The sequence below is a fragment of the Camarhynchus parvulus genome, chromosome 10 (assembly GCF_901933205.1).
Source record: "Camarhynchus parvulus chromosome 10, STF_HiC, whole genome shotgun sequence".
In the NCBI taxonomy this organism is placed as follows: Eukaryota; Metazoa; Chordata; class Aves; order Passeriformes; family Thraupidae; genus Camarhynchus; species Camarhynchus parvulus.
Genome location: NC_044580.1, coordinates 1,150,017 through 1,172,643, shown reverse-complemented (window position 1 = coordinate 1,172,643; position 22,627 = coordinate 1,150,017). Strand labels below are relative to the sequence as shown.

Genomic DNA, 22,627 nt, shown 5'->3' with positions numbered 1-22,627 from the left:
CTGAAACAAAAAGCTATGACTCTCAACAATTCTGTCAGAAAAAGCCTTCATGAAAAATTAAGTTAGATTCTTCTTATGATAGAACTTAGGTGCTTTTTGAAGATTCTCTGGCTCAGGATAAAATACAGCAATGTAATTTAAATTCCAAACTTCAGCTGATATGACATGCATGTGATCAATACTGATAAGATAAATCAAGCCTCCTGGCCTAGAAATTTCATGCAGAAATGTAGATTCTATAATAAATCTTTCAGATGCTGATAAGGTGCAGTAGATAAAGGAAATGATTCTTCAAACTCTATTGAAAACCACCTGTCACATCAGACTGGCCATGGAGCTGTCACCATCTGTGGATACAGCATTATTTCATTCCATGTGGTGTTTACACTTTGCTGTCCTTGTTTTTTCTAATCACATGAAAGCTGTAAAGATCTTTGGGTCTAGACTCTTAACTAAGGTCAGTGGGAGTTCCAATTTTTTAAATCTAGATTTCTCTGAAAACGTATTTATAGAAGCCAGTGAGGATAATTTTATGCAGGGTTTGTCTTGGAGGATAATGGGTACATGTTTATTTATTTATTTAGAAACAGATGTGGCATTTTTATAGGAGGAAAAATATAATCATTGTGTTAGGATTTAGACAACATGTCTGGTTTAAAATTATTCTGAGAAACAGAACTGGGCTTTCTGCAGATGATTGAAGTTATTTTTATGAATAAGACAGGCTTCTATTTGCATATCATTTAGTTCTTACATATTTGTGCACAGCAAGTTTTTTATATTTTATTGTTGGATCACAGAGAGAAAGGACACCCAATGAAACAGTATCACAGCTTTTTGCAGATGTCAGCTCTTCTCCACTGAGAACTGAGACACTCCAGCTGTTACAAGGGAAAAGGGAAAGCAGATTGCTGTGTGTTGGCATCTTCTTAGTGCATCAGACATCTGAATATATCTTAATCTGTTGGGTTTACTTACTGCTAAAAAGATTAAGTGTTGCAAAAATTCCTAAGAAATGTCTTAATTGTTAGCAGTGTTCTAAGTAGTATCAATTGTTTTACCTATTTTGCTACTCTAGTCCTTGTAATTTGGGTGTTTATTCTAGTATTTGACATAACTGTTTAAGCACCTTCTGTTTTCATTTATTGCACAAGTGCATTCAGAGCTAAGGAAATCTCCTGTGTATTACTTAAAAAAAACATTAAAAATAGTGCAAAATGAAGCTATTATAAAAATTTAAAATCAAAAGATAAATAAGACTAACCCCAGTATCAAATACTACTATTTTACAGTATACTAAACTTTTCTTTAGAAAAGACAAATTGGTAAGAACATGAATTGATCTCTTTCATTTGTTAGGTCCAAAATTATGTGCTTTAAGAATATAGTTACTTATATATACACTGTAACAATCCAAAATTGTGACAAGGGAAATCCTTAGTAGCTGGAAGGAATGAAACATCCCTCATAATCAGAGTCCACAAGGGACTGGCTGCTCAGAGAAGCTGTGGCATAATTGGTTTTTGGAGATTTTTTAAAGTTATCTGAACACTTTTGGCTTTGACAACGTGATCTAACTCACCAGAAAGTCCTCTTCTCCCTGCAGACTTTGTGATGAGAGTTGATGCAACATTACCTGGCTGATTTCCCAGCTGCTAATAGGCATACATTCTGTTTAGAGAGGTACAGTGGGTAAAATTTGCCATCTGTTCACTTGCCAACAGTCAGAGGGTAGGAGCTGAGACAGTATAATATTAATGCAGAAAAACAGGAGAAGAAAGCTTGGCTATTGAGCTTTCAACCTATGTACCCACCTCAGATTAGAACTGCTGTGGCTATTATTTATTGGTGCATGCAAGACTGTGTAACAAGCAACTCTAAACAGATACTTGTTGTTGCAGTTATTCAGAAAACTGAAGCTTTAAATGATACTTTCAATGCAGATTTTGTGTCTTTTTTTAGGCTTCATATTTTTGGTAAAGGTTTCCCTAAGAAGTTTGATCAAACCTTGCCACATAAAATAGCATACATACGAAGTGTCACAATCTTGTATTTATATATTTTTCAGTAAATTAGTGCAGTGATGGAATCATCAGATGCTCTTATTTAACAGACTGCTGCAATAATATAAAAGAAGCCTTTATACAGCAACTAAAACGTGTTTTTGATGACTTTCACCTGAGTAAAGCTAATTATTCAATTCATATTTATCAAACCAATCATTAGGAAAAGGCAAGTAGAGCGCCTGGGGTTTTCCCCAGGAAGAATTAACGTTATCTGTGTATTCAATGAATGGTGGGCAAATACCAATATTTCTGTTTGTCCTGGATCTGTTCTCCTAGATACAGAATCCTTATGTCATATACCTGTGGATGAGGGGTTTTGGGGTTGTTTCCCTCCCCCACACCCCCTTTGGACTGTTTGCCTTTCTGACTGAGAACACACCAGGAATGGCACCTACCTCCAGACAGAGCAGCATTAATTAATCAGTCATTTCTGAGTGGTGTCCTATCTGCAGGGAGGCTCAGGCAGATGAACAAGGGGTTGTTGGTAATAGAGGTGCAATAAGATGTGTCTTTATTTCCAAGTAATATTGCAGTATTTAAACCACACACATGGTTGATAAAATATCGAATAAAACTGCTCACAGGTTTTCCATTCTTAATTCCATTTAATTTCCCCTTTATTTTAAAAAATCAATGTAGAATTTACTGAAATGGGATGTCTGACACTAATGTGACTGGCTGGTGATCTTTTCCAGGTTAAATCACATTCCTTCAGGAGCAATTTCTGATCCACTACATCTCATGTCTCTGTTTTCTGGGTAAACATAGAATTATTTAGGTTGGAAAGGACCTTTAAGATCAAGCCAAACCTCTTGCCCTGCACTGCCCAGGCCACCACTAAACCATGTCCTTAAGAGTCACATCCACAGGAACACCCCCAGGGATGGATCCTCCACCCCTTCCCTGAGCAACCTATTCCAATGCTTGGTAACCTGAAGAAATTTTTTCTAGTATCCATCCTAAGCCTCTCCTGGGGCTACTTGAGGCCATTTCCTCAAATAAGACAATTTTATAAATTTATGGAGTTCTTTAGAACAATACTTTATTAATCAGGATATTATTTAACCACATAAAAACTACTTTTTGTGGTTTTCAACACTCTTTATAGTTGTGATTAAATTTTCTTTGGTGTTTTTTTTCTGTGCAGAAATGATGACCATTATGAAAAATGAAGTAGAAGATGGATATATCATCCTGGTTATATTGTATAATTGTTACAAAGAAAATTTACTACCATTAATTTGCACAATTGTTCTTAAATTGATGTACAACTGCTCCCAATTAGCCAGCACTTTTGCTTAAGCTTTAGTTATTTAGCTGTGGTTTGTATACACAGAAATTAAAATCTTTCAAAACTTCATTTTTAAAAATCACAAGTGAAAATTCATTACCTGATAGAATGCCAGCAGGAGGTTTATTCACAATTTCCTGACATATTTTCTTCCATTGTCTCTTCCCAATGACGGGAAAAGCCAAGGCTCTACAAAACAATTAAACAAATAAATTGAACATAGAGTAGGCATGTATGTATATATGTATATATATATATATATTGTGTGTGTGTGTGTGTTCCTAGCAAAGCCCTCTGGATTTACCTTAACTGCAGCAAGAGGGAGCTTGCAAGCCTGAAACACAGGCTGTAACAGAACCTGAGTGGTAACAATTGCTGATGGACCTTTCCTCTGTCAAACTTAAATATTTTCCTTCAGCTTTGTGGTTTTGTAAATTCTGCTTGCACTAAGATCCACAATACATTTGAAAGCTATTTAAAGCAGTATTTGTCTCACCGTGTCATATTTATGTGGTGTTGATCTATTTTCACATACTTTTGAGGGTGAATCCTATTGCTAATATTGTTTTCTACTCTCTGCAATACATTTTTAGACTGAACGTGCCATTTCGAGCTACCAAGTGCTGTGCTTCCATGAATAATTGAACTCCTGTGAGTTCAGAATGACTTTACAGAACCAGTTTGAGATTAGCACTCCAGAGATTTAAAAATTTGTTCCAGGGTTGACATTGCTACCTGCAGGTTCACCACACGGAGCAGCATGTTCCTATGTACATTCTCTGCAGTGCTATTACCTCTAAAACATCTGGGCTTTGAGATTTTTTTCTCATTTCTGTTTACTTCCTCTGTGACCTTCCTGAACTGCTAGATTAACCGTTAAAACAGTTTAATTAGCAATTTTTAAAGCAGAAATAGAGATTAACCGTTTAAACAGTTTAATTAGCAATTTTAAAAGCAGAAATAGAGATTAACCATTTAAACAATTTAATTAGCAATTTTTAAAGCAGAAATAGTTTTCTAATCCCAGGTCCCGCCAACCCCAGGTGAACTGACGTGAACAATTCGCCCTGGGATGGCACCAGCACCACCAGGGCCCCAAACGCCGCGGCCCCACACAGGCGAAGGGGCGGGACCCGCCTGAGGGGGACCTGAGGGCCGCCGGGCCGGCCGCCTTCCCCGCACCCCGCCAGCCTCCAGCCCAACCCGCACGGCTCTCCGGGGCTGCTGAGGAGCCGAGGCGCGATGCCAGTGACGGGACGGTGCCTGCGGGTCAGGAGCCGGGGCGCGGTGCCGGTGCCGGGACGGTGCCTGCGGGTGAGGAGCCGGGGCGCGGTGCCGGTGCCGGGACAGTGCCTGCGGGTGAGGAGCCGGGGCGCGATACCAGTGACGGGACGGTGCCTGCGGGTGAGGAGCCGGGGCGCGATACCAGTGACGGGACGGCGCCCACAGCCGCTCCTCCCTCACGCGCTCTCCTCGCCCCGCGAAGCGCCGGGGAAGCCGCGGATCCGCGCCGCAAGGGGGCGCCGTGTGCCGCCGCCTCGACCCCGCCCCACTCCGCGCGCTCGTTCGGCCCCGCGGCTCTGAGCGCCGGCGGCGGGCTCGGGATTCCCCACAGCCGCCCGGGGTCTGTCCGTGCTCGGCACTGCCGCCGCGCCGCCGCTCCGAGTCCCCCCACGCCCCCCACCTCCGCACCCCGGCAGGCGCTGGGCTGCGCCCCGCCCCGTCAGCTGACTGCCGGGGGCGCGCCCGCGCTGGTCACGCCGCGCTCGCCGCCCCCTCCCCTGCGCTCCGCTCCCCTCCCAGCCGGCGGCCGCGGCTGAGGGGCCGCCTACGCCATGGTGCTGGAATCCGTGGTGGCGGATCTGCTAAACCGCTTCCTGGGCGACTATGTGGAGAACCTGAACAAGTCTCAGCTCAAGCTGGGCATATGGGGGGGTAAGGAGCCCCTTCCCTCTGCCGCTCCCGGGCCGCCGGAGTCACCGGGGATAGGGTCTCGCTAGCCGCGGTTGCCCTGTGAGGGTGCGCGGGCCGTGAGAGAACCGGCCCCTCAGAGGGGCAGGCGGTGGGTTGGCGGCCCCCTGTGAGCAGAAGGCGAGTTCCGGGGCCGCGGCCCTCCGAGACGGACGGACGGAGGGACGGTCGGTGTGTGGCCGCACAGCCCCCGCTTCCTCGGAGCACCGTCGCTCCTTGTGTGCCCGTCATCCCTGGCGCCCCCTCCCTCGCGTCGCTCTGTGGGGCGGGGGCCGGGGCGCACGGCGCTGGCCTCGGAGCGCTTCGAGGGAGGAAACCAGCGATAAACCCCCTGTTTTTTCTCCTATTCCTTCTCTCGGCTGCTGGGTGGAAGCACGATGGTGCTGTTGTGTCTGTGGGCGGGCTCATGGCGCAGTGCCCTGGGTGGCGGGAGCGCGGGGTGCCGGTGCAGCTCATGGGGTGCTTGGAGAGCCGTGTATTTCAGTTATCGGTGTAAATAATGCGTGTTAAACAGGGGTGCTTGGAGAGCCGTGTATTTCAGATATCGGTGTAAATAATGCGTGTTAAACAGGGGTGCTTGGAGAGCCGTGTATTTCAGATATCGGTGTAAATAATGCGTGTTAAACAGGGGTGCTTGGGCAACCGTGTATTTCAGTTATCGGTGTAAATAATGTGTGTTAAACAGCCGGGATAGTGCAGGTGCGTGGAGTAGCTGTTCTCGGTGAATGCATCAAAACATTTCCGTTCGCTACGCTGTAGTCATGCAGAAAGCCGGCTGAAGTGCTGCCTAGGGAAGCTGGCTGGTTTAGGTGCCTTCCCTGGGTAGGTCATCACCTTATTTTTGCTCGTCATGGTTGTGTGTATTTTAGCATTTATGAAATATTAATACCTATACTTCGAATGGACTATAGCTGTAAGGAATCTGACATTAAAGGACTAAGAGGTATATTATATGGGCTTTCCTTGGGTATAATTCTGGGCCAGTGTTTCATTTAGAAATCCTATTACGTTGTTTGCGTCAGGAAAAGTTAATGTGTTTGTGAAAGCAGGCATGTGTTTTTGTGGCTCTGTGATTCATGATTTTTCTTTGATGTGAAACCATGAAAAACAAGATACCATTGTAGACAAGAGTCCAAGTCTAGCCTACGTTGTTAGAACTGCAGTTCTCATTCACACTAAGTGAGTAATAAGAAATACTTCCTAATCTTGTGGGTGTATTTAATAGAGTAGAAACATGTTGACGTCTAAGTTGGTGATGTTTTTATCATCTCTTCCAACTGAAATTTTTTCTATAACCCATGTTTAGTGGCTCTTACAAATTACATATTTGTGGTTACAGAATTACATATTTCCAGTTACAGACTAGCACATTTATTGTGCTATTCTGTAACTGGAGTAAGATTTTCAGGGTTTATTCATAAGTATTTGGTAGGATTGTGGTTGTGTTCGTTCTTCTAACGTGAGTAATACTTGAAGTAATATTTTCTGTATTTCTCCTTTCTTCTAAACAGGTAATGTGGCACTTGACAATTTACAAATAAAGGAGAATGCATTGGTAAGTGTCTTAATAACTTCAAATTGCTTTTATGGGTCTAAAGATTGAGGCTTAGGATAAAATGTTGCTCACTGTAGTCTCACAGAAGGATACACTGAGTTCTTTTTGACTGGTATAGGAAGTAATTTCTTGGTTAACTCCTTCCAATTTTGCTTATTTTACTGGAACAGAGAAAGAAAAGTTGTGGTTGAAAAACAAGAAGTAACTTGCATTAAGTTCTCATACTCTTGTCTGGAAAAACAAATGACTTGGCTAATTTTCATGTTCTTTAATTTGGCTAATGAACATCTGTACTACTGAGAGAATCTTACTCCAAAATTTAGTGTGTTTCAACTTCACTAAAGAGAGCTGTTACTCTTCTGTGCATTGAAAACACATTGGATCTTTATATGACCTGATCACTGGCTTCTCTTTGTTATTCTAAACTTTCATATTTTACTTGTCCATTTCATCCATTCCTGATGGCTTTGTTGTACTTCAAATCTATTGCTACAAATATCTTCATGTCTAGGAGATAAGAAAGGAAAGAAGGGTTACTTTGTGCACACCTTTCCTTCTTGTGGGGATTGATTCAGATTCCAGCAGTTCTGAGGCAGAAAAATGCAGAGTCATGTATGTGACTGATCAGAGCTGAGACCAAATCAAGAACATAAAGTAAGGGATGGTTCTGACAGCCTTACAATTTCAGTGTGTTAGATTTCCATGCAAAAGTCATTATCATAAGGTCAGTATTGAACACCACTTTTAGAGAAGTAGCCTACACTTGAAAAAGAAGGGATCAAAGGAATATGTTATGGTCCAGTTCTTCTTTTCTTCCTCTAGTTTGCCTGTCTGCTGCTGTCTTGTTTTCCTTCTAAGATTTTCCAGTAGAAAAGAAGTGGCTTTTAATTTATGTATGTAAATAAAGTACTTTGCAAATGTAATTTAAATTTATTTGATTTTTACTACTTCATCTGTTTAATACTTTACTTTTGTCATTTACAGAGTGAACTGGATGTACCTTTTAGAATAAAAGTTGGTCAGATAGGTAAGTTTTGGTTCCAATACAACTATTGCAATGGAAATTTTAATATAGGCTGTTAGGTCAATCTTGCCCCTGAATTTCTTTTATCAAGTTTTCTTAAGTGTAATTATACTCACTGTTGAAACTGGCATAGAAATTCAACTTGACTGCCATTGATGTTATCTGGCAAACCCTGTTTGTGTAACTTTACGGATTGATATGAAAAACACATCTGAGAGGTTCTTCCTGGAGACATGAATGATCAAGGGAGCTGTTTAGTGTAGACAGAGAAACTGACAAATATGCCAAAGGTTTAGGAACTCTTAGATTTTTTTTTTTACAAATTTCTTTCCCTGGTAGTCAGCATTGCTTTTTCACATGAAACATTTGTAGATTTATATATGTGTAGTATTTTTTCTTCTCCTTCCTGGGAAAATCATTGTCATCCCAGTGAATTGAACTTCAGTCCTGATCTCAGGTTTTGATTTGAAGTATTCTGATTCAGACTATGACTTTTTGCTTAAAATCATGGCATATGTTTGCTGTGTATGTATTTTATCACTTCAAGGGCTTTATAAAATGTTCATGCCCATATCTTTTCTCCTAACCTTCTAAGGTGTTTAGGACATCAAGATAAAGGACCAGTGCTCTTTAATGCTGGAGGTGTTCTTTGGACCACAGTGGAGATGTTTGTTTTGATGTAACTGTATCTGCTTTGTTTAGATAAACTTACTCTGAAGATTCCTTGGAAGAATCTCTATGGGGAGGCAGTTGTTGCAACTCTAGAAGGCTTGTATCTTCTGATAGTTCCTGGAGCAAGTATGTCAACTTCTCAGCAACATTTAAGTAATGGAAGAGAAAAATATCCAAGGGTACCATGTAAACGAGTGTATAATAGCAAGTAGTTCATGTGAGCCACCATTTTTACATTCTGCTCCCTCAGGGAAGTTTCTACACATATGCTACAAGTTAGTAGAAGGGTGGGAGAAAACAGCACCTGTTGCTTTTATGGAGATCCTTGGTTTGCATCCATTCCAAGTTCACTTCAACAGCCAAATTTCCTCTAAAACATGCTTATCCTAAATCCAGCTTTGTGGCATGGTTTAGATCTTTAGCTGTTTATCTGTTGCTAAATGATAACAGTCAAAGTAATAATTCCATTTGTACTGTTTGGAGGGAGAGGGAAGAGGGTCAAAGAACTTTATTAGTTTTCTCTGAAATCAGAACCTCTGGTGTGATGAGAAAACTTGCAAGTTCCTGGAGCATGAAATATATGTATAGAAGAACTTGAAAAATCTGTCTTATATTGCACAGACCACTCTTAGGAGTCTGAATTTCCACAGAAAAACTTTTCCTGTGAAATAGTGCATAATTGTATAAAACCAGCAGTTTTGGAGGCTGCCTGCAGTGTTCAGCAGTGAAAAAAGATTAGCCTTTCCCTCAGACAAGGTGGTTTGCAACATGATGTTGTATATGGTGTGCATTGCTTGATAATGCATTTATATAACTTGAGATTTAGGATTAATACTCTCCCAACTTGGCTTACAGGTGTTAAATATGATGCAGAGAAGGAAGAAAAATACTTGCAGGATAATAAGCAAAAGGAACTGGCAAGAATTGAGGAAGCCTTGCAGAAAGCAGCAGAAAAAGGTACTGAGTTAATAATGCAAATCTCCATTGGAATTTGAGGACTTAAGCTGTGCTGTGAAACAAAAGTCCTGGTTTCTAGTTGACTTAACAAATTTTGTTTTTTCAGGCATCTAGCTAATCTTACTACCATGCTTTGAAAAGTCTTTTTACTCTAAAGCTTGAAAGAAATGTTATTTGTTTGTTTACCATTCATTTATCTGGTCAGTTTCCATGGGAAATGGGAATTTATTCATCTGGTATGTCTTTTTTTTTTTCCCCTTGGTGCTTTAGGGGAACAGGACCATACAGAACAATAGAAAGTACATTGCATGAGGGTAATGTTACCTTGCTTTGGCACCATAATAATAGATGGGTGTTTAACTGTGTGTTTTAGAGGTGCATGTAGTAGGGTGTTCTTTGATGAAAGGAACCTTTAAGGGGAAAGGTAAGGCCTGTAAACTTTTACTGCAATGCTTTTGTTTCAGTTTCTGCTGTGCTTTTATGTACTGAGTTTGGACTGGTTTGGGAAATGAGACTTTTGTGAGCAGGAAATAATTCATGACACAACAGAACGACTGAGTACGAACATAGGAACCTTAAACTTTTGCTCTAGATCATAGAAGGTGTTAAGCTCTCAATTAAGTCCTGTTAACTTGTTTAGTAGTGGTGATTTTTTTTTCCTGTTTGCTTGTATTGTCATAACCCATACCTTTAATAGAATTATGGTATCAGTTGGGCTTGTTTGGACAGAAACCAAGCTCAGAACCAGTGACAGGTAACTGCATGTGTTGGAGGAAAAAGTTATCACTGAAGTTTTTGTCTGAATTGAGACCTATTTGTTGGCTTGTGTAGTAGTTCTTAAGATGCGTTTCTATGATACTTGTAATGCTGCAACTCATGGAAAAGTTACTGGGAAAGAGATGATGCTTTCAACACCTGGAAAAAGATAGTTTGGGTGTAATCTCTTTGCTCATTTAATTCTCCAGGGATGGGAGAATCTGTGACCTTTCCCCATGCTCTGCTACTTTGAGAGGTACATGTGCAGTTTCCTTCGAATGGCAAACCTACAATCTGGCTGCAGTGAAGAAGGGAGCTTTGCTTTATTTCTTGTCTTTAATATGCCAGAAAATATATGAGGGCTAAGTGAATGAATTTTTCAGCCAATCAATTCACTTGATACTGGGGTGAAGCAGTGTTGGTAGGGGTTTAACCTCAGTTGTGCAGCACATGGATCCTGTACAGCAGCAATGCTTCAGCCAATGCTCTTTGCACCAGTGGCAATAGGATGAAAGGATATTGTGATAAGATGAACTTAACCTAATGGGTACTGCTTGAGGAATTCCAGTTCTGTAGCTTTATGTATTTAAGAATGAGTCTGTGTGCCTCTGGCAGTTTTCTTTCTCAAGAAAACTTACTACATCCTACAAAAACTTACTACAAACACTACAGTGTTTGTAATGCTTTTGAAAAAAATCATCATAGAAAAATGATACTTTAGTCGCTCAGCTGGTTATATAAAGAACGGGAGTTAGATTTAGTCATGTTTTGCAGCTTTAAACTGTAAGCCTTGAGAAGGAAAAGCAAGAGGAACATTTAAATTGGATTATTTTCTGCTCTAACTCGAGCAGTTCTGTTATCCTGTGATCATATTTCAGTGGTAGCCATTTGTGTTTGTGGTGCTGTACTAGAATATTGTACTCAAGAGGACTTTTGTAAGTCCTGCAAGAGCAGATCCTTTGCTTTTGCTAGATATAGAAATCTTGGAGCCCATGTAGCCCTACTGAACCATACAATTCTAAGAAATTCAGCTCTCTCTCTAGGCTTTTAAGAGCACACAATAGCTGCTGGAAAGCTAGGAAATATCTTGAACAGAAAGTTGTTATGGTTCATGAATTTTTTTCTGATTAATACTTGATTAACATGTAACATGAGTAACATGTTTAGAATCTTGAGTAACATGTTTAGAATCTTGAGTAACATGTTTACTCTTGAGTAACATGTTAACATCTTGAGTAACATGTTTAGAATCTTGAGTAACATGTTTACTCTTGAGTAACATGTTAACATCTTGAGTAACATGTTTAGAATCTTGATTCAGTCCTTAGATTTAAGAGTATAAATAGGCCTAGAGGTTATTTCTTTTGAGATGCTATTTAAATACTGAGCCAAATGGTCGTGGCAGTGTGTTGGTAAGGTAGTGTGAGGGGGAAGTGGAAACTGCTGACACAAGCCGTTGAAACCATTTTCTTTTTCTAAGCTGTTACAATCTGTCTCTATCAGACCTCATGCATGGAGACCAGAGGCTGCAGGTCTTCTGCTGGTTACAAGAAGAAATGTCAATTGCATGATTTCCCTATGTAGGTAATCACTGGAAGTGGATATTCTGAAGTGAATTGGGCTGTGAGATACTGTAATGGAAATACTGCTGAGTCATACAGATTTGGTGAACTTAATATTAAATCACAAGTTGATTTCCTTCTTTTAAACCAAATGCATTTCTTTGGTTATTTGCTGCCATGTGGACCAAGGCACCCATTCACAAGATTCCTTGTATGGGTTGGAGAGTCTGGTTTACAAGGACACCAAGCCTGGTGGGTATGCATGATTAGATACATTTTATACATGCATGATGAGCAGGCAGTTTAGGTTTTTAAAAGTCCCCCCTCTCCAAAGCAACCAAAGGTAGAAGTGAGAAAACAATACTTGTTTGGTAAACATCCACATATTGGTGGTTCTAGAAATAAGATTTTAATGAATGTGGATTCAAGTGGAATCTTGCAATGACCTAGTCCCTTTTTAATTGAGTGGCTGTTTCAGAAGATTAGGAGACCACTTGGATTTCTATGAGTCATGTTGAGCTCAAGAATATTATAAAATGCTGACAATATTCTACTATAATTTTACAACACCATCTTTAGCTGTTAGGAGAGTAATTACCCTTACTTAATGTGTCTGGGCTTAAAATAATGGAAGTCCAGGCTGTCTTGAAGCCATGGACAGACAAAATGAGCTATAGCAGGTTGAAGGCATTAGCATGCTTTCCCCTGCTTCTCTTTATTTGCATTGCTCTCAAGTTGGGCAAGGAAACAGCTTCCCTTAAAATTCAGGGGAATTATTGTTTTTTGTACATGCTTTATTTTTAACTTCTGAAACCTGATTTTCAGAAAGTTACACCTGGCCAAAGTTTCTTCCTTGAGCTATTGTCTAAGCATGGGTTTAAAGTGTGCTTAAAAACATACATTTAGTGTAGGAATGTGCCCAGTTTCTCCATAGTAATGGATGTTGGTGAAGAAGTGGAATATCCTCTTTCCTTAGTTTTTTCATCTATGGGAGTGAAAGCCTGAGACCTGCAAATTCAATAGTAGGTGAAGGAAGCTGTCCTTTTAAAGTAACCTTGATAAAGGATTACTTGTAGTGTTAAAAGGAACTATGCAAAATAAAATGTTTCTATTTGTCTAGTTTTTCCTTTTTATTATTTATCTAGTGACCACCCTATCACTTTACCTGCAAGACAAGTTGAAATTTTGGCAGGCAATTTCCCTCCTTTGTTTGAGCAGGCTTGCAAATGACATCAAGGTGTTCCCCATGGTTAGGTTAGGTACACTGTTAAACTTGCTTCCTTCTTGCTTTGTGGGATACACCCTTCTCATGCTCCAGCCCCATAAAGATAAGCACAAGCAGCACTATTGCTGAATTATTTTTGCTGGGACTGCCAGAGGAGGAAAAGAAACAGTGCAACTTACCAAACTGGTTTTCTTCAGAATTGTGGAAAAGTACGAGCATCATTTAAATAATGAAATGGTTGTGATTGTGTGGGTTGTAAAATGTATGTAAATAATGGAATTTCATTTCATGTACAGCTTTTAGAATCATCATTTTTGTATGTCTTTTTTGTGCTTACTGGATTTGTTCTTTCAGAGTTGATTATCATGAGAATCCTATTGAAAAGTGCTCTTTGGATTTCCACATACATCTATATCTTAACTTGAAAATTATGTCCTTATATGTTGGAAGCCTCTTCTAGATGTATATTTCATGCTATGAGAAGTAGCTGATTGTTTGTTTACCACAGCTGCAATTCTTGCAAAGCTTTTAATGAGACCTTCTAAGCCATTATGCTTTAAGACAGGCTAAACCTTCTTCCATATTTTCTTATGCTGTCTTACATTTCTGCTTTACTAACTTGAATTTTATCCTTTTTCCAAAAATTGCTTGCATTACAAAAGGACGTAAGCGTAAAAAGTACAAAAAGCATTTTAAGAGACCCTTTAGAGGTCGTGATCACTCAAAAGGTGGGTAACAGTTGTGGCTTTTAACTTTAAGGCTTCTTTTTGCTTTCTGTTTGGATTAGTTTTTAATAGCCTTGGCTGTCCATCCAGTGAGACCTTTTTCCTCCCATTTGAAAGAGAGGTTATAAATTGGAGAGAGCTCTTTTTGCTGTTCGTCTGTTCTCTGGATCCAGTGAGGCTGAAGAGAGTCCTTGTTTCTCTTTACCTGGATAGTTGTGCTTGTTCCTTTAACTTGAGCTATCTGTAGTATTTACAGCAGAACTGTAAACTAGTGGCACTTCACAGTGACTGTTGGAAAAACTGCATGTGCAAGTTAAATCTGTTTGTCTGATTTTTGTAAGATTCCAGTAATAGGTAAAGAAAACCTGAAACTGGTGCTATAGCAGTAAACAATCTTTTTTATCATCTTTTAGCTCTGTTCTAAATAACTGATTTAATGCTATGACATATTTAAACAGGAATGAAATTGATGCTGTTCCCCAAGAGGATAATCATTGTCTACAAACACCAAACCATACAGGATTCAACATTAGCATGTGTCTAAGAATTGCCATGTCCCATGTGCTTGTGTTGTCATGTATTTGGTCTTGGAGGAAGCTGCAGCTGTACACAGACTTGCAGTTGGAGAGAAAACCTTGTGGGGACCCAAGATAAACTTTGCAAGGTGTCACACAAATTGCTGCTGGCAGCTGCATATGGCTGCAAAAATGTTAATGGGTTCCTTGCACTTGGAGATCATGGAGCTTCGATAAGGACTTCTGCCTTTTTTTTTTTTAGTCAGTTAATAGGAGGAAATGTGTGTTGCATGCAGAAGTCATACAATGTTTCTGTTTTTTCTGAGTTCCTGACTAATTTTTTTTTGATTGAAATCTAATGCTCTCTTGACTGAAACTGTTATATCATGTTCAATAGTGAAGTCTTCATTTTTAAGCAGATTTCCTGAACCTCTGAACACTTTTAAAAAAAAATCTCATTTTTTTTATTAGGATGTACAAAGTTAGATACCTGCTTTGCTCACCATGCATTGCATATGTAAAAAGTTAGAAACAGTTCAAGTAAGCTGAGTCAAAACCTCTAGTCCTTATTTTTCTTTATAGCCATGACTGTTTCTTCAACTTGAGCCATCTGTAGCATTTCCAACAAAAATGTATGAGCTTGGTAGGCTGATCAGTGTCATTTACTGGAGTAGCCATGTTGTAGGGAGGGCACTGAACACAGCAGTGTGGGCTGTAAAGGCAGCTAGAGCAGAAGCAGCTCACTGATCCAGCCATACTACAGGTAAAATGCTGAAACACAGCCTGATGGTAGAACCATATCACTAGAGTGAAATAATGAGGGATTGTAAATATTACTTCTTGCATATATTTTGTGTTAAATTACTCTGGCTTACTCATTTGCTTCTTGTTACCCCTCACTAAGGTACTTTTAAGAGAGAACCTTTTACCTTAGAAGGAGTAGAAGGAGTGTATTAATCCAGAACCTGCTGTGTACCAAAATGTTTTGACTGAAATTTAGACATGTATTTTCTTGTGGTTAAGTTGTGCATGGGCATCTAATATCACATCTTCAGAATACAGATGTGCAGAAAAGGAAAAAAAAATGTAATCTAAATAAGTGAAAACTGTAATGTTAGTTTAGAGGAAGTATTACATTTACATTGATGTAGTTGTTGGTGTAATGAAATTCAAGATGCAATTCTTTCACTAAATACTGGCTTTTTAAAAATTCTTGTTCTAGACAAACCAAAGGAAGAGAAGAAGGATACTTTCTTAGAAAAGCTTGCAACTCAAGTTATAAAAAATGTGCAAGTCAAAATCACAGGCATTCACGTTAAATATGAAGATGATGTAAGTAACTGGGACATATTGTCTTCACTGTAAATTGGACTTGAATGAGTTTCTGATTCTCTTGTCCATAGAGAAACTGTATTTGCCACCTTAAAAAGTTGCTGTGGTTTCTTCTGAGCCTCTTCAAATAACTTGTCCCAGATATGACTGAATGCCGGAAATATGGATATGTGAAACAGATGTTCTCTTTGCCCTTGTCCAGTGCTGCCTTGCTCACTGAATGTGGGCAGTGTCTGTTCTCACATATTGCTGCGTGCAGTGGATGCACAGAGTTTTTCAGTGTCCTGGGGAGAGTCCAGAAGGGCAGAAGCTGAAGGGTTTACAGATGGGTCTGAAGACAAACTGTTAAAAACACTTAACTGATAAACAAGAATGTTTGTTTATGTGAACCAAACTGGTATTACTAGTTTACCTTCCTGTAGTTAAATGATTAAGCTGTTTGTTATGAGACAATTGAGTTTAAAAGAAAAGCACTGGATAAGAGGGTATTTCCCAAACCTTTCTTTGGGACTGTTTTCAGAGACACTAAAGTCAAAGAAGTGCATGTCATAGAGTGATATATCTGACTGAGATGTGGTACTCCAATTTTAATTTTTTTTCCTGTATGAAATTATGTTAGAATCCAAAAGAAAATGTTCAATTTTAATTAAAGTCCTAAGTCTTTACACTACAGCTGTATTAGTTTTGGCCTATCTTAGTGGGTTGCAGTAATGTTTCAGTTAGATTTACTAAGCAAATTAAGTTGCTCAGAACAGTTCAGGATTTCAGTCAACTTCAAAGCCTATGTCTGTCTGCAGCAAGAGAAACAAATAAATACCTGTTATTTTTTTATTTTTGCAGATCACAGACCCACAGTGCCCGATTTCCTTGGGAATGACGTTGGGCGAGCTGAGTTTACTGGTAATGTGTGTGTGACTGCCTGTTCTTGTGTGTTCAGTCTGCTTGTTTTGGAGTAGCAGAAAGGAAAAGGAACATGGTAGGAAGATACAGGGACAGTGTGCATACAGCTGGAACTGAAGACAATCTTTTATTCATGCAGATAGACTGGCAGTTTGAGCAAGCAGAAGGGAAGAGGATTGAGGAACATCACACTTTCTGAGACTTGGTGATTTGTTCTAATGATTTGAGTGACCTTTGAAACTGGGCAGGTTATATCCAGGCATAGTAAATGAGGGCAAACATTGCATCATGGTGATCAAGAATTTGGTATTTTGCCAGGCCTTTTGAGAAATGGGAAGTGAAAATTTCAGCTAACCTCTCTTTGCCTTAGCTGTTAAGCATTTTCTGGGTAGGATGAGGAGTTGAATATCAAAGTATGAAAGTAAACTGACAGATTTTTGTATGTTATCTTGATGTGTGTGTATGCAGAAAAACTGGATGCATTTGTTGCTTGGAAGCATAGGATAGACCCACAAATATGTTAGCTAAGATGTACAAAATTGCTTTTATCACTTTGAACTTTTAGACAACAAACGAGAACTGGACACCTTCCATCCTGAATGAAGCTGCAAAAATAATATACAAGGTAATGTGTTGTGGGTTTTTTTCCTACACATGTGAAGAGAGCAACTGATCTTGGAGACTAGTAAACCTGGGACTCTAAATAAAGTTGGAAAATAGTTTGCTTTTTGAATTCTCCTGTTTTTCTTTATTTTTGATGTATGTTTAAGCACAAGTAGAGCACAAATAACGTTTTATGTAAGGCATAAAGTTAAACAAACTCCATAGCTTGAATAATTTATCTTAAATGTGAATGCTGATCCCCTTGTTCAATGCACAATACAGCAAGCCTGTGTGGAAACCAATTTCAAACAGGTTGTCTAATTACCATTTCCTAATCTAATTTGTATTCCTAGTGTAATTGGGATTCTGGGAGCTGAGCAGTTTCTCTGTTCTCCCTGCCCACCTCCTGAACCACCCCCAAGCCTGTGCAGGAAGGAGTACACAGAGATCTAAGGAATTATAGGAACAATCTAAGAGGGGTTTAATAGTCTTGGCTTCTTCATTAGGCCAAGTACCAGTTTTGTGCACCCTTGCCCTTGTAATCCAGGGTCATGTTTAACAGATGTGCATGAATGTGTGCTTAAAGAACTTGCAATTCAATTATCATTTCAAAATAGTATTGTCAGATTAAATACATCTCAATACTAATGGTTCATTTGCTGTCTTACCTGCTTTCATATATTTTCTGTTTTCACAAATGGAAAGCTATATTTATAGAATGGGTTGAATACAGAGTATGCAGTTTGTTTTATGTTTTCTTTCCTGTGCAGCTTTTGTGCCTGGACAGCCTCAGTGCTTATTGGAACATACACAGCAAAATGTATTATCATGGCTCCCGTGAACAAATACTGGTAATGTAGAAGAAAATGCATTAATTACCATATTCTCTGGCTCTTGTAGTATTCAAAACTACACCACACTGACTTCTACCCCACTCCTCACACTTATGGTCACTGTATTCAGGGTCATATGTTAATCCATTGCACTATTGTTAATAATATTTTGTGAACCTCATTTGTTGTCGACCCCTATAAGGTTTAGACATGATATATTTTTCACCTGTTGTGTTTATAAAGGTATTCTATGTGTCCTTGTACAATACTACTACTTACCCTTTTTCTTTTGTGCTCATCTTTATGGATACCTTTATTTTTGTTTTATTTTGTCCTTAACAAATAATGTACTTAACCCAGTGAGCTTGGTTCTAACATCAAAGATGGAATCAAAACTGTGCAGTGCTTAAAACCATCCAGTGGTCTAAGAACAGCCAAGTTCATTTGGCATTGCCTGTCTGTGGATGTTTTCCTTTTTTTTTCTCTGAATCTCAGTCTGAAGTGAAAACACAAATTGATACACAGCTTGAATTGACAGCTGCAGAAGTCTGCAAAATACACGTGAACTTAAGTTGGTCCACTCAAAGTTTTGATAACTCTAAACAAGTAATGCTCTTCAGCAACTGTTAGACAGAATCGTATCCCTTTACAGGACCAGCTGAAAAAAGGAATTCCCTGTCATGGTCACCAGCCTGAAGACTACCAGTACAGTAAGTGAGCTAGGAATGAGCGAATCTAAACTGTTCTGAGCATGTTAGTGTACAACAGCCTGATCTGATTCTGCAGGCATGGCCATACTCTCTTCCTTTAAGAAAAACCATAATGTAATAGAACATATTAGGGCTTGTATGCTTTTTGACTATTGCAGGACCATCTTAATTGTCATTGGTAAGAATTGCATCCTGATTCTGTGGGGCTTGAGCATGCATGTTATCTATTGATGTGCTCGATCTGTTCCTTGTTATATTTAAGTAAAAAATCCATCTCATTTTTTTTTTTAATCTTCAAGTTTTCAGACCAGTGTCAGCCTCTGCAAGACTCTATATCAACCCATATGCAGAAGTAGAACTGAAAACTCCTAAGTTTGATTGTAATGTAGAAGTACAGAGAATTATCATTGAATTCACTAAGCCACAGGCAAGTTGGTTTGGTATTTATCACCCATTTCAGTCTGTGATGAACTATAGTGTTTTTCATTGGAAAGCATTCTTAGAGATTTGTGTGCTTATATGCCTGTAGGATTTCTAAACTGTTTAGCAGTACCTGTGGGAGAAGTGTAGGATCTTTTCCCCTCTGTGTAACCATCTCTTCCTTGTGATTCTTGTACTCTGACACTCTTACCTGTGGACCCTCTGGGAACCATCTGATCTGTATTCAGCCCTTCCAGCAGCATTCTTTTCACCTGGAGAGCCCTTATCTTATTAAATTATAATCCAGTGTTAGAACTGTGGAGATGCCAAAGTACGAGCAAGGGTGGGAATGAATGGACTGTGCTGGCTTTGGCAACAAAGCCTGCTGAAGTATCAAGGAAGTAATTTAGATGGCTCCCCAGAAATTTTGTGTTCTCATTTATTGAGAGATAACTTGCAGTTAGTTGGCTAAAGAGCTTTTTAGCTCTTACTCATGTCTAAATGTATATATATGTATAGAGTTCAGAACTGTACCAGTAAGGTGCACGAATGTAAATGCAGCTCTGAAATGAGGGCAACTGCATTGACAAACAGAAAAGTTGGTTTGACAAAGCCTGGGAGGTTGTGCTGAGGAGGCTAGTAAAACTACAAACTATTGTTCTTGGAGGGAAGCAGGGCTTCAAAGTGGTGTTCTTTGAGAAGAATGGGTGCAGTCAGTCCACTTTGAGGTACTAATGAAAATGCATCGACTTAAATTTCTGTGTAGTTTGAGGAATGTGAAGGCCATGGTATACATGCAGTTGGAGCAGTGCCTGCAAATAAAACCTGAACTTTGCTAAGAAACTTTTTCCTGTGTTTAGTACCTCAGCATGATAGACCTGCTGGAGTCCATAGATTACATGGTTCGCAATGCACCCTACAGAAGATTTCGGCCAAATGTACCTCTCCATAAAAATGCCAGGGAATGGTAAGCTGTGTACATTCATGCATTCTTTGGGAGATGCTGGAGTCTTCTCCAGTCTCTTCCTTCTCCTTTGTGATTAAAAGTAGTTTTAAAACTAGATCATATGCTGATGTAACTTCCACAGAGCTTTGCTTAGCCCTTAGATTAAAGTGATAAAAGATCCAGTTGATGAAAATCTCACTTGCAAAGCTGAAGTCCCCAAAACTTGAACAAAATGCCAATACTCTCACTAGAGGTTAAAATGCAATTTTAGAAAGGCTAAAGAAAAAACTTGGCAAATGTTATACGAGGGAAACGTGTGTTAGCTGTAGATTTGAACTGATACACTTTCTGTTGGCTTTTTTCAAAGTACTAACTGATGCTGATTATCAAAGTACTTAAGTGCACCTAGTGCTGTAACAGCCCAAATTTGCAAGTGTGCAGAAGTCAATAATGAAGGTTTGTAGCTCTTACTCATTAAATGTAAGCCCTCTGTCCATTTTTCGAAAGTGATGTTGAGAACATTGAAATTTTTATAAGCCAAGTTATTCAAATCACAAGTGGTGAGCAAAGTGTTTGCATACTAATAAACTACCTCTGCAACCTGTAAGTTGTAGTGCATAAATGAAATGGAAATTGTTCACTAAGAAAAAATTATTATAGGTGGAAATATGCAGGTAACAGTGTTCTGGAAGTTCACATCAGAAGATGTACTCGAATGTGGTCATGGAGTAACATAAAACAGCACAGGCAGCTTCTGAAGAGTTACAAAAATGTGTACAAGAACAAGCTCACACAGAGTAAACTGTCAGAAGAAACACAGAGGCAAATCCAGGTATGAGTCTTTTCTCTTTGGAGGAATTATGTTTTAGTCCCTCTATGAAATAATTTTTTAGACATAATTGAGAGTAATCCAGGTTGATGGTTTTACAAGAACACAAGAGGTCTGTGAAAAACCTTCTTAATCTGAAGTTCTGTGTAACCTATTGTGGAAAACAAAATAAAATACTAGTAAAGTGCCATTAAAAACAATCTATCTTTGGTTGAGGATTAGTGAGCATGGATACTTTTAATTAACAGCAAGAGTAATCTAATCTAATCTAGACTGCCTAACATTGATTTTAACTTCTAGTGAACTTTGCAGCTGGGGGTGGGATATACCTGTGTTAGAAATGAGCAGAGCTAGAAATCAATTGGAATGTAAGTATGAAGGAGCTGGTAGAAAATTTATAGTGGAGAGCCTTTCCTAAATGTGTTTTATCAGCAAATAATTTGATAATGCATTTTTGTAGGACCTAGAAAGAAAACTTGACGTCTTCAATACAGTCTTAGCAAGACAACAAGCACAAGTTGAGGTAAGGAGTCTTTTCTGTTCAGTAATATTGTAACACTTCAAATAGGATGGTTTTGTCATGATAGTATTTTTAAAAACATTGTGCTAATGTGTATGATAGCATAGGTAGGTTGGAAGACAAGTTTCCTATCCTTCCAGGACAAGAGTAAAGTGATTTCCAAGCTGGAAACCAGTTCAAAAACAAGTTCAAAAGTTTTAAATGGTACAAGATTGGTCCTCAGGTTTGTTATTACTAGGTTAAGAAATCTACTAGATTTAGGAATGTAAATGCTTTTTGTACTCTCTTAAATACTGTCTTTTTGTATGGTTCCTACCATTTTGTAGTCTAAATGCTGGTGAAATGTGTAGGAACAACTGTCCAAAGTAAAAATAAGGCATGCTTGTGTCTGTGCGTGCACAGATAGACAGAGACACGTCCCTCACCCTGGTCCTCTTTTTGGCTCTGTCTGCTGAGTCAAAGATCTATTAATTCCTTGTGATGTGGTGTTGCTGTCCCTCAGTTAAATGCATGTTCAACATGCACACATACATGGATTATTTACAGAAAAAGAGTAATACTATAAATCATGTGTTTTGTCCAATTTGTTTTAATTTTTGGCTTGTAGACAATAAGATCAGGACAAAAGCTACTGAAGAAGAAGAGCGCTGAAGCAGAAAAGAAAAGTGGAGGATGGTTTAGTGGTTTCTGGGGTAAAAGAGAATCTAGGATTAAAGAAGATGAAGAATCACTCGTACCTGAAAGTAAGTGTAGATTGTAATGCACTAGGGAGATTTTACATCTTCTTATACATTAAAAAGAAAACAGTATTTTTGCTTCCAACTGTGCAGGAGAGGGTATGGCACAAACAGTGCATTTCATGGCACCTCTTACTGAATATTGAGCTGGCAAATAAGGCATTCTTCTAAATTGGCCATAAGCTTTTCAGAACCTTGGTGAGGAGAAAAATCTGGCACTTACAGCTATAGTGATAATTTGCAACAATTGGAATAGTCTGTTTCTGGTGATTTGCTGTTTTGATCAGAGGTTTGATCTACTAAAATTCCGGAAATCTGTTTTCATCATGAGGGGCTATGGATGGTTTTGTAATAAAAATTAAATTGATTCCTGTGCTACATCTGTACCACCATATATGAAAACTCTTGTGTGAATTATTTTGCAATCTGGAATTTAGTGCAGTATGAAGAATCAATGGAATGCATCACCACAGCTGAA

The 22,627-nt window shown here is 39.1% G+C and overlaps 2 protein-coding genes across 3 annotated transcripts in view; one reads left to right on the top strand and one right to left on the bottom strand.

Annotated features, from left to right (window-relative positions):
- Positions 1–3,480: 3,480 nt before the first annotated feature.
- LOC115907491 (serine/arginine repetitive matrix protein 3-like) lies at positions 3,481–5,194 on the bottom strand. The gene is made up of 3 exons (XM_030955433.1): positions 5,190–5,194; positions 4,561–5,041; positions 3,481–3,546 (listed from the first exon to the last, which is right to left on the bottom strand). Exons 1-3 carry the CDS (start codon positions 5,192–5,194, stop codon positions 3,481–3,483), a joined length of 552 nt encoding a protein of 183 aa, XP_030811293.1.
- Positions 4,866–22,627, top strand: part of VPS13C (vacuolar protein sorting 13 homolog C) — a 76,430-nt gene continuing 58,668 nt past the window's right edge. The window contains exons 1-17 of one of the 2 annotated variants that reach the window (XM_030954988.1): positions 4,866–5,292; positions 6,840–6,883; positions 7,868–7,910; positions 8,610–8,705; positions 9,435–9,536; positions 12,044–12,106; positions 13,742–13,807; positions 15,542–15,651; positions 16,492–16,551; positions 17,117–17,176; positions 17,925–18,005; positions 18,640–18,697; positions 18,997–19,124; positions 19,978–20,084; positions 20,724–20,895; positions 21,353–21,415; positions 22,020–22,155. In XM_030954988.1, coding sequence (XP_030810848.1) covers positions 5,193–5,292; positions 6,840–6,883; positions 7,868–7,910; positions 8,610–8,705; positions 9,435–9,536; positions 12,044–12,106; positions 13,742–13,807; positions 15,542–15,651; positions 16,492–16,551; positions 17,117–17,176; positions 17,925–18,005; positions 18,640–18,697; positions 18,997–19,124; positions 19,978–20,084; positions 20,724–20,895; positions 21,353–21,415; positions 22,020–22,155 — 1,489 coding nt within the window. In that variant the 5' untranslated portion in view covers positions 4,866–5,192. The remainder of the gene's footprint in view (positions 5,293–6,839; positions 6,884–7,867; positions 7,911–8,609; positions 8,706–9,434; positions 9,537–12,043; positions 12,107–13,741; positions 13,808–15,541; positions 15,652–16,491; positions 16,552–17,116; positions 17,177–17,924; positions 18,006–18,639; positions 18,698–18,996; positions 19,125–19,977; positions 20,085–20,723; positions 20,896–21,352; positions 21,416–22,019; positions 22,156–22,627) is intronic. The other variant, XM_030954989.1, reaches the window with a different exon arrangement.